At 63.9% G+C, this 15,047-nt stretch overlaps 1 protein-coding gene across 1 annotated transcript; it reads right to left on the bottom strand.

Moving 5' to 3' along the window:
• Positions 1–1,021: 1,021 nt before the first annotated feature.
• Positions 1,022–12,661, bottom strand: AIRE (autoimmune regulator). Its single transcript, XM_030806357.1, has 15 exons — positions 12,530–12,661; positions 11,930–12,104; positions 11,528–11,683; positions 11,087–11,161; positions 10,220–10,333; positions 9,061–9,206; positions 8,792–8,872; positions 7,664–7,779; positions 6,488–6,587; positions 5,631–5,813; positions 4,906–5,027; positions 4,336–4,417; positions 3,767–3,787; positions 2,365–2,427; positions 1,022–1,228 (listed from the first exon to the last, which is right to left on the bottom strand). The coding sequence occupies exons 1-15, from the start codon at positions 12,659–12,661 to the stop codon at positions 1,157–1,159; spliced, it is 1,638 nt and encodes a 545-aa protein (XP_030662217.1). The 3' UTR covers positions 1,022–1,156.
• Between the last annotated feature and the right edge of the window lie 2,386 nt (positions 12,662–15,047).

The following is a 15,047-nucleotide window of genomic DNA, read 5'->3' as shown; positions in this document are numbered from 1 at the left end:
AAGGTGGCTCCCTCTTGGATGCTAATCCACCACGTTGACTTCGGACTGGCCCCAGTCACATGAACGCCTCCTGGTTTCCACCTTATCTACTGTGCCTAGTGTGAGAACACATCAACCTGGGCGTTATCTCACAACTAGAGGCCATGACACATGCAGTGCCCTGGCCGTCCTGGAGAGTCACCTTCGACTGTCTGCACAGAGCATGTCCACCCTCCCCCGTGGTGTGGGCGGCACCCAGGTGCCGAGGCAAGAGACGGAGGACACGAGCTGTTGCAGTATAATAAAATATAAAACAAGAATCGTTATACCAGATATAGATCTTAGATATGATTATATATGAATATCATTAATCATTAGTTGGTAGCAATTACTCTTTATCCCAATATTATAATAATCCTCGCTCTATAATCATAACCTAGGAAAAGCCAGGCCATACAGGGACAGGAGCTGAGGGGACGTAGTAAGGTGTGACCAGAAGACAGGACTGCGAGCCTTCTGTTATGCCCAGACACGGCCACCAGAGGGCTCCTTGGTCTAGTGGTAACGCCAGCGTCTGGGAAGATAAATGAGGAGGTGACATTGGAGCTGAGATGTCAACGATGAGAAGCCGGACTCAGAGCTCTAGGGGAAGGAGTGTCCAGGCAGAGGGAACGCCTAGCGAAGGCCAGCAGGTAGGAACAAGCCTGCTGGGGGAACAGAGGGAGGCCAAGAGCACAGTGAGGGGTGAAGGCCGGGGGTGGGGACCCAACCACGCAGGGCCTTGCGGGGTGGACAGCAAGGGCTTGGGTTTTGCTGGGGGGCCGTGGGAGGCAGGGAACAGAGCCTTGTGGTTTTGTTGGTGAACTCCTGCCCACAGGCACCGCTGTTCCCTTACGGCAAGCTCCCTTCCAGCCAGCTTGGCCAACACTTCAGGCACCAGGCGTACGAACGCCCCAAACAAATGCCCCCATTGAAGAGCATCTCGAAACCACAGGTTTTAATTTCCAGGCACATGACGGCTGGTGTCCCCAGAAACACAGGGCTGTTTACAGCCGAGGACTAACAAGACGTGGTGCTGTCCCCTTCTTGGTCCCAGCCGACCAGCTTCCAGGGCTGAGGAAGGAAGTGTCCTTCTCAGCACCCTCCCATCAGAGCTGTGTGTCCCAGCCGTCCGGTGTCAGGAGGGGAAGGGGGCTGCTGGGCGGGCCATGCTCTGGATGGCCCACTGCAGGATGCCGTCGAAGGTGTGCTGCGGGACAGAGCGATGGTGAGAACCTCCAGGTGCGCCCCCGCCACGGCCACAGAATTGTGGCCATCGTTACAAGAAGTCACCATCCAACCTTCCCTCTAAGTCAAAGGTGGGGAAACTGAGGCCCGAGGGTCCACGGCACAGGCCAGTCTGGGGAGGACCCTGTCCTGTGCACTTCACCGCATCCCATAAGCCCAGGGCACATCCCCATAGCAGTTCATGGCAGTTCATGGCAGTTCTGCCTCCTCGGGTGGCTCCTTCGGGGTGGGGGGTCAGGGCCAGCTGCTTATTTTGCTCAGGAGCCTGACGCTCCCACAGGATGGGGCCACGGGCCTCACGATGCCAGCAGAAATAAGGCCGCCGCCCCGGAGAGGCTGTGAGCCCATCCCTCATTTCTCCAGCTATGTCCGGGGACCCCAACCAGCGGGGCAGCTCCATTACCCAGCACTGGGTCTCCTGGCCCACTCTCAGGCCCTGGGGCTCTACAGACACCTGCATGGTCAGGGTGTGTGGGGCACGGCCACTGCACAGGGCAGGACCCCTGCCTCATGGTCAGCTGGGACTCCCAGGTGCCACATCAGGCACTGAGAAGAACCCGTGCAGGCTGGAGGAGCTTATCCTCTTGCCAAAAAGACAGAGCCCTTAAAAGTCACATTTTCCCCACAGATTCTACCTGCCCATCTTAGCGTAGAGAGGCCTGAGTTGGGAGGGGCAAGCAACTCTCAGAGGGACGGGGTCTGGGACCCCCCCACTCCCACACCCCACCCTCCCTGGGAAAGTGGACTTGAGCCTGGTGCTCGAGCCCCTGCCTGCCAGGGTCCAGGCCCTCGGGGGAGGGGCCGTGTGGGGGCTCTTGTCGGGGAGGGGCTGGGGGCGCTCAGCAGCACTGGGCTCCTGCAGGGGGAGGGGCCAGGGGGGCTCCTGCGAGGGGCTGGGGGGGCTTCTGTGGGGGGTGCCAGGTGCTCAGCAGCACTGGGGCTCCTGGTGGGTGGAGGAGGGACAGCCTGAGTTTCCATGGCTCAGGAGTAGTGGGGGCTGGCAGTCCTCCCCCAGAGTGGGGGGCCTGGGTGCTGGCTGAGGCAGGGGAGGGGGGGTGGAGGAGGGGCAGGTGCAGCCGAGGCCGGGGGAGGCATTACCTCACTCAGAAGGGACTCCAGGTCATCCCTGTGCACAGCGGGCTCGTGACTGGCAGTGTCATCCTGGAACCCAGGAAAGGGAAGAGGTCAACCCAACTCCCACAGCCCTGGCGGGGACACAGAGGCCGCACAGGGACACAGAGGCCGCAGGGCCTAGGGGCCGCGGGGGTGTTTCCCCCACACTGAGATGGGAATTCTTACACCCAGCTCCATTGGGGGCGGGGGCACAGGCCTGCGTGGGCATGATGGGGCTGCGGCTGCCTCCCCAGGGTCCTGCCCACTGCCCACCGCCCACGGCCAGCTGCCGCGGCCCCCAGACAGCCTCCACACTGTGTGGCCTCCTGGGGAAAACGAGGGGGCTCAGGGAACCAGCAAGGAAGTCCCACTCTGAGAGGGGAAGTCTGAGGTCCAGAGAGGAAAGTGCCTGGTCCATGCCACCCCGCCCCCGACAAGCACCACCAGGGCCAGCCCACACTATGAGTGAGTGACCAGAGTGGGGGAAGGTGCCCAGGCAGGCACCCCCAGCAGAGAGGAGACCATATTAAATAGAACCCTGTGGAATTGCCCATTTGTAGCCCCAAACAGCCACATCCCAGCTCCTCCACTCGGGTGAACACTGGCGCTGCAAGGCCCGGCAGCCCAGCGTGGCTGAGGGAGGGGCTGCCCGGTCTGGAGGAGAAAGCCCCTGGATGCTCCCCGGTCCTAAGGATGCTCCCAGGGGGTGGGAGACATGCTCAGGACGGGGTCTGGGGCCAAGCTCAACCACCCTGGGGGAAGGGGACAGGCTGGAGGGGCAGGGGCCAAGGCCAGCCAGAACTTTTCCTGTAACATGGCGTTACATTTCACATCACAATGACAAGAAAGAGGGCTCTACTGTTCAGAGACAGAACCCAGGAGGTTAATGACGAGGTATCCGCTGCAGGAGCAGCTGCAGGAAAGCTGCCTAGGGCTGGGGAGGGGCATCTGTGTAGGCCCGGCTGGGCCCCTGACTCCAGGTGGGTGGTATGAGGAGGGAGGCTTCTAGAAGGAAGGGGACAGTGACAGCTGTGGGCCACGCCACTGTTTCACAAGAGCCCCAAGGGCAGGGCTTGGTCTGAGGCTTGTGCCATGCCAGGCCAGAGCCTGCATGCCAGGGACGCCTGTCACCTGCCCGGGGAGTAACACGCTGGGGCGGGCTGTCACCCTCTTGGGGAGTACCACGCCGGGGTGGCCTGTCACCCACACGGTGTATACAGGGTGGAGGCACAGCTGGGAGAGAGCATGGGCCAGTGGAGCAGGTGGGACGTGTAATCACCCCAGGATCCCTAAAGGCTCCTCGGTGGCCAGGACGTGCTCAGGAGGCCTCTGCTGGGGACGGTCAGGGCAAGAGGCCACCACCCCTGGAGGCTCCTGCAGCAGCGACTCGGGCCTCCCCCACACCCAGCTCCAGGGCAAGCTCAGCCGCCCCAGCAGTCAGGGGTGTCCATGCCACCCAGGTCCTCTCTGACGCCAGAGCAGGAGGACAGGAAGAACTAGTGGCTGGACCTGGGGTCGCTTTGCCTCTCTGAGAGGGCTCCGGCCACACAATGGGGTGGATCCTGGCCCCAGGGAGGACTGGGGGTGAGACGACCTAGAGGGGTCAGACAGGGTGGGGGTGTGCTCCTGCAGGCGTGGCACTCCCGCTCTCCCTTCACCCCACCAGGGCGCCCTGGCGGGACTCTCAGGCTCAAGCTGTGAGGCAGCCACACAGCCAACCGTGATGTCAGTCACCAACCCTCGGGGGGAGCTTTTTAACTATATTTAAGTTGCCAAAAAGAATTGGTTTAAAGGGACAATATTTTCTACAGATAACGAGCACATGGTCAGTGCATATGGTGCAAACCCTCGAAGCTGGCACCCAGGGTCTGCCCTGAGATGTGCTTCCCCCACCCCAACCCAAGGGGTTCCCCACCCCCAGCACCGGCATGCATGGAGGGTCCCTGCGGCACTGACCTTGGCAGGCCCAGGGGCCAGCACCCCCTCCACAGGGGCCGGGGTCACGTCTCCTGAGCAGGATCTGCAGCGCAGGCCCGTCCTGCAGCAGAGGATGAGGGGCTGCCAGGCCTGGGGGGGAGCAGGAGTGCCACCTCCAGGGTATGGGGTGTGGGGTGCTGGGGGGAGGTGTCGGGTGTGGGGTGTGGGCGTGGGTGGTGAGTGGGAGTGGTGGGTTTGGGGTGGGTGTAGGGTGTGGGTGGGAGTGTGGGGTGGAGGTGTGTGGCTGTGGAGTGTGGGTGAGGTGCAGGGTATGAGGTGGGGTGTAGGTGTAGGGTGTGGGGGGGTGTGGTGGGGTGTGGCTGTGGAGTGTAGGGTGTGGGTGTGGGGTGGGGTGCAGGGTGTGGGTGGGGTGTAGGGTGTGGGTGGGGTGTAGGGTGTGAGTAGGGGTGTGGGTGGGGGGTGTGGGATGGAGTATGGGTGTAGGGTGTGGGTGGGGTGCGGTTGTGGGCTGTATGGTGTGGGAGAGGAGTGTGGGGTGGGGTGTAGGGTGTGGATGTGGGTTCAGGCCTCCATGCGGACCACACTCACCCAGTCTGGGAGGTGCCCGCTGGGAAGTGGCAGCGCCAGTGGAAGGCGGCGGCACAGTGAGTACACCGCAGCACGTCTGTACCATCTCTGCACACCCCGCAACGCGCACCAGGAGCCGGATTCTGTGGGAGGCGACAGCACAGGGTGACGCGGGGGGGCGGGGGAAAATGTAGCTGAACCCGAACCCGTGCTCTGCGCTCTCCCCTGGGACCACCCAGGGCTGGACGGCGGGTCTGCGTGCAAGTGAGAAGCCTCACGGTGCCACGCAGGCTGCAGGACAGCGGGGCCAGTCCCATCCCCAGGAGGCAGGGGCGACCCAAGCACCCTCAGGCTGCTGTCTGCAAGCCTGGCACCCGCACCTCTCTCCTGCTTGGCGGGCCCAGCCTCCTTTGGGGCTGAGTGCGGGAGTCTCCTAAAGGGTGGTGCCCACAGGGGTGCAGTGAAGGGAATTGAGGCAGGGAGGGGAGGGCTCCATGTATGCTTGGACATCCCCCCCTTCATTGTCGTGCCTCGTTGGGGGAGCAGTAATGCCCAGGGCCAGGAGCTGGAGTGGAGGTCTAGGAGCGTCCCCTTCCCCCCGCAGCCCCCCACGCTCCCCCCACGGCCCCAGGCCCTGTGCCTCCCACAGCCTTTCGCGCCGGGCCTCCCTCTCCTCCTGTTTCAGGTGAATTCATCCACCCCGTAGGTCCTTGAAGAGCCCACCCTGACTTCCACTCCCCGCTCACCTGCTGGCCCTCAGGGCCCACACACAGCAGGGGGTGCAGGGCCGAGGAGTCCAACCCTGGCAGCGGGGCTGCAGAAGGCAGGGCCGGCAGGTGCTTGTAGACAAGAGTGGTGTCCATGCCGGCTAGGGGTTCCCCGGGTGGACCTCTCACCTCCTCTCCCGCCGACCTAAGCCCTGGGGGGTGCTGGAACCCAAGGGTCAGCATCAGAGGGGCAGCGGGCACCTGCCCGGCACCACCCGGGAGTCAGTGACTGCTGGGACCCTGAAACCCGGGGCAGCAGGGTGGGGGCGGAGCGCCGGCAGGGTGGGGGCGGAGCGCCGGCAGGGTGGGGGCGGAGCGCCGGCAGGGTGGGGGCGGAGCGCCGGCAGGGTGGGGGCGGAGCGCCGGCAGGGTGGGGGCGGAGCGCCGGCACGGTGGGGGCGGAGCGCCGGCACGGTGGGGGCGGAGCGCCGGCACGGTGGAAGGCGTCCACACTGAGTGGGAAAGTCTGTGGCAGTTCCTGGCTCTGTGGTCCTCCCTCCTCCCCTCTCTACACACAAGGGGCCCTCAGGGCTGTCAGAGGGAACACTGGGTCTGTGCACAGTAGCCCTCCTATCCTCACAGCAGCAGAACGATGAACACATCTTCTGGGGCCGTTATCAGTGCTCATAGTGCCTCCCCTGGGGTGGACCCGCAGCCAGGAGACCTGGGTTTAGGCCCATAGGAACCATGATGGGGACTCCACCACAGGAGACCACAAGGACCGGGCTTGGACATGGGGGGCATAGTGCTATGGCTGGGGCAGGCCTGTCCCACTGGACTCCAGGGGACAGACGGACAGGAGGGGTGGCCTGGCTAGGAGGCGGCGTGGCCTATACCGGGCTCTCCACCGGTGGCTCCTGGGGCCGGGGCTCCTCTGCCCGGGGCCGCATATCCTGGACTGTTGCCTGCAGGCAGCTGGAGCACCTCCAGGTCCCACTGCTCGTGTGTCCACCAGTCAGAGACATGCAGAACAAGACAGCGGGTGACAGATCCCCAAACCCACAGGTGGAGCTCGGGGGCTCTGCACCATGTCCTTTTGCAGAGTGGGAACCGAGGCACAGCAGAGAGATGGGGAGAGACACAGGAAGGGAGAGCCCAGCGAGGGGACATTTACCCTTCGCGGGGTGGCCCTGGCCAGCGTAATCAGGGTCCCCTTGGCGTGCTCGCTGATGAACCCCAGGAATCCCCAACACCTGCGAGCCCACAGTGGCTTTGCCTGCCTCTCAGGGCTGGGCCCTGCCGGGGGCCTCCCTAAGCTGACCCACCCATTTCCTTAAGGGGAATGGCACCCAGCAGAATGGGAGGTGATCAAGCGCAGAAGAGACGGCAAGGAGGAACGGCTTCAGAAGGAGCCGAGCAATGACCCCCACTGTGCCCCTTATTCTAGTGATGACGCACGAGGCTGAGAGGGGGCTTGGTGACGGCCACTCAGGAGCTGGGGCAGAGCCTCGCCTGAACGTGGGCCCCCACTCCACCCAGAGCTCTTCCTCCCACAGACTGCCACGTCCTGTGGGGCTGGAATGGGGGCAGGGCTCGGTGGGCTGTGGGGAAGGAGCGCCGGGATGTGAATGCAGAGGAGGCCTCCCGCCCCCACTAAGCCAGGGGTCCTGTGCATTGGTGGACAAACTCCCACCTGCCCTTGGGGGCGCAGCTCTGTGGCCTCTGTGCTCCCCAGCCCTGTCTGGGGTGGGACTCTGGGGTGGGGCTTGGGGGCGTGGGCTGCAGCCTGGGATGAGCTTGGACAGGGTGGCATCTTCACCCTGGGCCTCCGTTCTGCTTTGCTGCCCTCAGGGGCCCAGCTGTCCAGGCTGGGCAGCCAGTGTGGCCAGGCCGGGAGGCAGGTGGCAGGGTGGGAAAACCCCAGGCCCCAGCCCCATGGCCCAGTGACCTGACTCAGAGCCCCCTTCCATCTTGGATGGGAGAGCCTTGGGGTAGCTTCCCTTCAGGGTCAGTGGGTGGAGGTGGCCGTGAACCGGGGTGGCCTGGTTGCGCTGGCAGAGGTGCAGGCTCACCTGGGGATCTCCTGGAGCGGAGGGGACAGGCAGGCCAGGTGGAAGGCCCGAGGGCAGCCGTCACAGCAGATGAGCTCCCCGCCGTCCCGACACACGGCACACTCGTCCTCATTCTTCTGGCACAGGCAAGAGACGCTCATGCAGACTGGGCTGCGGTGCAGCACCCTCCTGAGAGCCTCCTCCTTCCGGAAACGGCTCCCCCAGCAGCATCTCTGGGTACCTGAAGTCCCCAGTCTCTGCCCTGCTCCCATGCTGCCAGGGCCTGAAATTCCGCCCTGACCTCCTGTTCCCCATCCATCTGGTCTCCAACAGACACCCCCCGGGGCCATCCCTATTGGGAAGAAAACCCAGTTTCTTGCAGGCTGTCGCGTTCCAGGGGCCCCGGAACTGTACATGAACCACACACACCCTTCCTCACAGGGCAATGGGGCCAGGCCCAGGGAGGTCTCTCCCGACCTCAGCGCCTGCTGAGTCCTCCACCTGCAGCCCCCACCGTCCTTGTGCCCTGCCTGGATGGTGCGTGCTGTGCCTTCAGGGGTCTCCCAGGTACCACCTCCTCCAGAATCCCCCCAGACAGCCAGGCTAGGCTGGTCCTGCACAGCAATGACCTCACTCATTCTAACAATCCCCCAGACGCCCACCAGCCCGGGTGTTCCTGCAGTGCAGGACTGGGCCCTGTCATTCCTAAATGTCAGGGCCCCACAGAGCCCCTGGTGCCAAGTGGTCAAGATCTGTAACCCACCATGGCAGGCACCCACCACACTGCTTCTACCCCATTAAGAAACCATGCTGGGGATGAAGGATGAGCTTGGCATTCCCAGTGGACCCTTGACCTCCTGGCTATAGCAGGGGTGCCTGGCCCACCCACGGGCCCAGCTGAGAGCAGCAGGTACAGCCTGGACCTGCTTTTAAGAGCCTGAGAGGACCTCGCTTTCTCTGACTTATTTAAAATATTACCATTGTGTATTATCAGGAAAATAATACTGTCTCTTAAAGAAAAAGAGCTCTACCCTGTGGGTAGGGGTTCAGGCCCTGGTGCTCATCCCTGAGTGCCCAGGTCAAGGCAGCAGGACCCGCCCGAGAGGAGCAAGGGCAGACAGGGGCCCCTGCTGTGCTCTAGGGCATTACCTGGTGGAGCTGGGGGTCACTGGGGAGGGCCGGAGGGGCAGGAACCCTGCCCTGCTGGCCCAGCCTAGCCTCACCTCCACCCTGCAAGGAAGAGGGGCATCAGCAATGGGGGTGGCCTGAGCAGCCTGAGGGTGCACAGGCTGTGGCACCAGGCGTCTCTCAGCAGCAGCCCCCAGCCCCCCCAGCAGAGCCACTCCCCCAGAGGCAACGCTGTTCCTGGGGCGGGGGTGCATCAAGGCCGGGCTCCCCAGGGACGGTCAGGGGCTTACGGGGGCAGTGCCCTGGGCTCCCTTGGCTCGAACCAGAGGCTTCGGGCCACTGCTGCTGCGGGTCTTGTTCTTCCCGCCGCCGGGGTCTTCGAACTTGCTGGGAGTGTAGAACTCCCCGCCGACCTGGATGCACTTCTTGGAGCCCCCTGGGAGGAGATGCCGGCTGGTCCTGGCTCACCCACCGAGCAGGACCTGCCTTGGCAGTCCTGCAGGCCCCGAGTTGGGGTCTAGCAGAGACAGGTGGAGTTCCCACAGCCTGCATTCCTCCAGCCCGCCCCCATCCCAGCTGAGTCTGGGGCCCGGGGATTGTCCTGGATCTACACCAGGGTGTTCAACAGTGTCCCTCAAAGTTCGCATCCACCCAGAACCTCAGAGTGTGACCTTACTTGAAATTGGGGTCTTTGTAGATATGATTAGTTAAGATGAGGTCACACTGGCCCATAAGTTCAATGACTGGTGTCCTTATAAAGAGGACACATGGGAGATGGCTGTGAGGCCACAGAAGCAGAGGCTGGAGTGGTGGGGTCCTTAGCCCAGGAACAAGGGGCACAGGGGTATCCCCATAACGACCAGGAGCTGGGAGGGACAAGGAAGGATTCTTCCCTGGACTCGATGGCACGGTGGGTCTGCCGCCAGCGGCCCTGCTGTGCCCTGGTCAGATGGCACTGGTGATTGCATGGGGTCAGCAGCTGGCCAGGGAATGGGGGGCGAGGACGCCGCAGGCTGGCCAGGGAATGGGGGGCGAGGACGCTGCAGGCTGGCCAGGGTATGGGGGCAAGGACGCTATGCTACAGGCTGTCCTGGTTGAAGAATGCCGATACCCTGGAGGGTCTCAGCAGTACAGGCAGAACTTTCTAAGAATGCAACCCCATGGCCCAGGAGGGTCCATGCACATGGATGGAGGTGACTGCGGAGTGCTGCACATCCTGGGTGGGGACGTCGGCCTGGACCACCGGCCTTGCAGAAGGTTCCCCGACAGGGAGACTTCAGTGCCCACCCTCCTCCTCCAAAGTCAGCAGAACCACAGGCAGAAACTCTGGCTACCTGAGCGACAGCCCGGTCTGCTGTGGGACCACCAGGATGCAAAGGGGCGCAGTCCTCCATCCATCTTGGAGCCTGGGTCTCCCCATCAGCCCCATCTCCCCACCACAGCGTCTACCTGACTCAAACACCTGCTGGATGAGGATCCCCTCCACGGCCCCTCGGGCTCCCGGGACGTCCCCGGAGGACACGGCCACAGCTCTCTGGACTGAAGCTGACATGGTCTGAATCCCTGGGAAAGGGAGCACCCATTGGGGTCACCTGTGGGGACATACTGTATGCCAGGAGCAGCCAGTACTGGGCTGCAGAGCCCTTTCCTTCCAGCCAGGGCAGGCCGAGGAGGGGACCCAGTCCTGCCATGTGCAGACAGCCCACAGGTAAGTGCAGAGACATGAGAATGTGTGTGTTCGTGTGTGCACCCATGTGTGCGTGTGCTGGGGGGTGGCAGTGTCAGCAGGGGTGGCAGTGTCAGCAGAGCTGGCACAATGGATAGGAAGGCATGACCAATGACCAGCCCCACCCCCCCATGACATGGGCCCTGCATTGTGCTGGGAGGGACACAGAATACCTAGGCTCTGCCCTCAGGGAGATAGGGGGTCCCTGGTGTCCCGTGCCCTGGGAAGGAAGGAGAAGGGAACAGGAAGGGTTCAGCCTGCATGCAGCTGGGGCCAGGGATGATTTTCTGGAGGAAGCCACGTCTGGACTGGTCCTGAAGGATAGGGAGTGGATGGGCAGAGAAGGTGCCTGAGAAGGGGGTCCCAGAACCAGGGTGCAGTGGGGGCAGGGGTGACTGGCAAGATCGTGCTTAGACCCAAGGTGTCCCCTTCCTGGGTCTGGTGGTGCAGCTTAGGCCCTTGGAATGACACGCCAGGCCAGCACGTCCCCAGCCCCTAGGACAGGGTCTCAGAGGGCAGGCCCTGCTCTGACCCCTGACCCCTTGCCCTGGCCAGGGAGAAGGGAGGCGCTCCCACTGGGCCCCGCTCACCGTTCCCGAGCGGAAGGCGCTGCTGCTCTGCGCTGCTCTCCGGCTTCTTGGGGGTCTTGGCCTTCAGTTGAGAGCCTGAATGGGGGAGCTGGGGCAGCCTGGCCTCCCCTCTCGGTGGGGGTGAGTGCTGGTGGGCAGGGGCCCCCGGTGGGAGGGCGTGGAGGGGGGGTTCAGTGCTGGGTATTCCCTTTGCCAGGCTCTGGTTTCTCATCAGTGAAAAGGAAATGAAACCTGCCTGCCTACTTCGCCAGCCCTGGGGGGCTCAGCCTTCGGGCAGGAGGGAGCTGAGAGGCTGGGCCAGTGTGCGGGTCTAGTACCCGGGGGAGACCCCCACAGCCCCAGGCAGGCTGGCTCCACGCCCAGTGGTTGGGAGCCCGGGTGGGGAGAGGGTGTGGGCTCCCGGGGAAGACTGGAGACCCCAGCTGGCTTCCCCTGCGGTACCTGAGCTGGAGGTGCCCCTTGGAGTCAGGGCTGCTGGCACTGCAGCTCGAGTCTCTTCTGAGGCCTTTCTCTTGGTGGGGAGTCTGGGAGGCGGTACCAAAGCCTTGGGGGCGGCCGGGGGCTTCCTGCCCTTCCGGGGCTGGCTGAGGTCCACATCTGCAGCTCAGGGGCAGGAGCAGGGTCCCAACCTCAGGGTTTTCTCCAGGGAGAGGGTGGGCCCCAGAACTGGACACCCTGGCCAGATGGGTGAGGCCTGACCCCTTTGCCTCTTAGGATCCAAGACGGTCCTGGAACATCACCCACGGGCTCCTCAAACACCACTCCGGGTCCAGTCCAGCTGGGCTGAGCAGGTGACAGCAGCTGCCCCAGGCCCCCAGCATGGCCGAGTCCACCAGGACCCACCTTTGGGGAAGCTGTTCAGGATGGGCTGCAGCCGGCCATAGCGCTCCAGGTTGTAGTCCTTGAACAGCACCCTCCAGAAGTCCAGGATGGCTGTGGAGTCCTGGGTCAGCAGCCAGGACAGGAGGGCGTGGAAGGCCTGGGGGCAGCCCTCCTTTTCCTTCAGACGAAGCGTCTCCTGCAGTGGGGTGGCATGAGGGTCCCTGCATGGTCCCCCGCACCCTGCGGCCTGCCCATCTCCACCATGACTAGAGGGTGGAGCTCCCAGCCAGAGGCGCCGGCGCAGCTCCGGGCCCATCTCCTCGGCTTGTGGTAGGGTCAGGTGGTGGCGTAGGGGTGTTGAGGGTGGGGCTGGGGGAACCTGGAGGCCATTCGCTTGGCTTGGGGGTGAGGTGTGGGGACGGCTGGGGGAAGGGGACCAACTTCTAACTTGTCTTCAGGGACGCCCCTGGCTCCTTGTAGGGAGGGAGCTGGGGAAGGCTGGAGGGGCCTGGGGATCTGGAGGGGCGGGGAGGCATGGGGCGGGGTGCTCCTGGAACTTCCCTGGGGACTATCCCTGGCTCACAGGGCCTGGGGGCAGCGGGGGGCGGGCGGGGGGCCCACCTGGAACTTGTCCTCGGGGACCACGTCGTGGTCGGCCAGCGCGTGCAGCAGTGGGAAGGCGCTGTCCACGGCCACTGCGATCTCCGTGCGGTGCAGCCTCAGGAGCCGGCGTAGCGCCGCGTCGGCCGCCATGGGGTCGGCGCCGGGACCCGGGGCTGGGGCGGACGCGGTGGGTCCCGGGACACTGGCAGCCCCTCGCCTCGCCTCGGGTCCCGGCGGGGCTGTGGGGCGTCCGCGCCGGCTGTGCGCCAGCCCGTCTCCCCGGTCTGCGGGCCACGCGCGCCGCTGTTATACCCCCGCGACCATGCAAAGAGCAAAGGCCGCTCCGCCCCGGCGCCCAATCAGGGCCAGAGCCTCCCGCGGGGCCACTTCCCCGTGATGGAGGCGCTGCGGTCCCTCCCTCGCTCCCGGAAAGTCTCCGGACCCGGCCTGACTCACCCGCCGGGGCAGCTGCCTTGGGGGCTGGGGACAGAGACTTGCTCTGTGCGGGACTCAGAGGCCTCTCACTTCCGAATGTGGCCCTGTCCTGCCTCAGCGAGGGCCCTGCTCGAATGGGGCAAAGTCGAGACAGGTGCCTTCGGCGGGGAGGCTCGGGTCTCAGGGCTCTGGCAGGGGCTGCCCAGGGTGCACTGGCCCCTCCCAGTGGCCGGCAAGAGGCTCCATGGAGGCTGGATCGGGGTGGTGTCCCTGGGGGACCTCCACACAAGCTGAGAGCCCCTACTCAGGGGCCCGCCTGGGGCTGTGGGAGGAGCCGGACGGAGGCCTAGTCTGATGGAGGAGACGGTACAGCAGCCCGGGCGTTGCTGGGGAGCCTCCTGACCTCCCCATCTCAGGCTGGCGGTGGGAAGCCAGGCCAGTCCTTTCCTTCTCTGAGCCTCAGTTCCCTCATCTTTAAAAGGGGCACATTTGCCTGGGGACTGAGGCTCGCATTGACCCCCTCCTTCCTTCCTTCCTCCAGGTGCTTTAGAAGGAAGGCGGCCAGCCCCACAACAGGGGTCCTGAGTGTGGCCCTGAGTGAGAGCTCCCAAGGGGTCTTCCTAGGACCAGTGACAGAGGCTGAGGGATGCTGTGGCCTAGACAGGAGCTTCTGGGGGCATCTGGGAAGGTGTCCTGGAGGGGAGCTGCAGTGGACAGGAGCCGAGGGTCCCAGGTGGACGTGAGTGGGGACAGTGCCCCCTGTAAAACAGGACCAGGTGCAGAGGCCTGGGGCCTGCAATGATGCTGAGGCTGTGGCGGCCCCGCAGGCATGGCCTGGAGGCGGGGCGGCCTCAATGGGAGGCCTTGGTGACACAGTCCCCTTGTCTGTGCGGTCAAGCCAGGGAGGCAGGCCCTGTGTGCAGGCTGCAGAGAACCACGAGAGGACTCTGGGCACGGGTGTTCCCACTGAGCCGGAGAAGGAGATGACCTGGCCAGCATGGGTTAGGGCTGAAGGATGGACGAAGGTACCAGGAAGCCTGAATCTGGGCAGCGCTGGGCTGGGGACTAACTGATACAGTGAGAGACGTCACCAAGATTCCCACGTGGGCAGGCATGCCGTTTGCTTTTGGGCAGCCAGAGTCCAGGATGGGGAGCGGCAGACACCTGTCCTCCAGACCGGGGGTCAGTCTCGGTTTCTCCTACCTCCTTCAGGCCCAGGGTCCCCCTGAGCGTTCTGCGTGTCTGAGATTGCTCCGGAAAAGACTTTAGGGGTGTTTGGGAAGAAACCTGGGGAGGAAGGTGGGGCCAGAGGTGGTGGCCGAGGTGGTCAGCCTGGGGTCAGGTGCTGGGGACGTCGTGGGAGCTGTGGGGGAGGGGGTCCATCTCAGAAAGCCAGCGGTGGCTGTGGAGTATCAGGCAGTGCAGGGTTGAAACAGGCTGGCTCCTGTGTGGAACGTCCTGGGAGCCTTGAGCGGGGAGCAGGGCCCTCTCGCTGCCCATGCCTGGGCGTGTCTCACTCCCTGCACTGCGCCTTCTGAAGACCCCGAGAGGGAAGCCCCATGCCTGCATGCCTGCCTTGCCGGTCCCCGCTCCAACAGGCACATCCTGTCCCCAGTCAGGCCGGGCTGCTGCTCTCTGGGTTTCCTGCCCTCTCCCCTGCAGTTCTGTATTTACAGCAAAAATATTTAAATAAGTGCAAGCGACAGTCGCACAGAAGCCCAGCTTTGCACAGGATCCCTGTCTGCTCCTGAAACACCCCCATTCTCCTTGCTCATCCATGGGCAGGCGTCTCACGAGGGGAGAGCTCACTAACATCAAGTTCAACGGCAACCCTCGGACCCACTGGCTCCACATTCAGGCACAAAAGCCCCTGGGGTGCCAGGGAACCAGCCCACACAGCTTTGGGATGACCAGTAACTGTTGCTCCCAGCAACTCGGCTTTCCTCTCTCCTTTGAGGCTGTGGGGAAAAGAAAGAGAGATGAGCTTGTGAATGTGTCTGTATGGAAAGCAGACAGAAGAGACTCCATTTTCATCTGTAACTCCACCCCCAACCCTGTGCTCCCTGAGACATGTGCTGTGTCAACTGAGGGTTAAATGGAT

Source organism: Nomascus leucogenys, chromosome 25 (genome assembly GCF_006542625.1).
Source record: "Nomascus leucogenys isolate Asia chromosome 25, Asia_NLE_v1, whole genome shotgun sequence".
Classification (NCBI taxonomy): Eukaryota; Metazoa; Chordata; class Mammalia; order Primates; family Hylobatidae; genus Nomascus; species Nomascus leucogenys.
The sequence above is the reverse complement of the archived record's forward strand: the minus strand, read 5'-3'. Positions and strand labels throughout refer to the sequence as shown.

Bases quoted from the DNA above. Each gene is read 5' to 3' on its own strand.
- AIRE (XM_030806357.1), bottom strand. From the start codon at position 12,661: ATGGCGGCCGACGCGGCGCTACGCCGGCTCCTGAGGCTGCACCGCACG. The intron at 8,873-9,060 runs GTAAGCCCCTGA...TCTTCCTTGCAG, and splicing joins GAGCCCAGGGCACTGCCCCC to GGTGGAGGTGAGGCTAGGCT. The intron at 4,418-4,905 runs GTGAGTGTGGTC...CCTCTGCTGCAG, and splicing joins GCGGGCACCTCCCAGACTGG to GACGGGCCTGCGCTGCAGAT.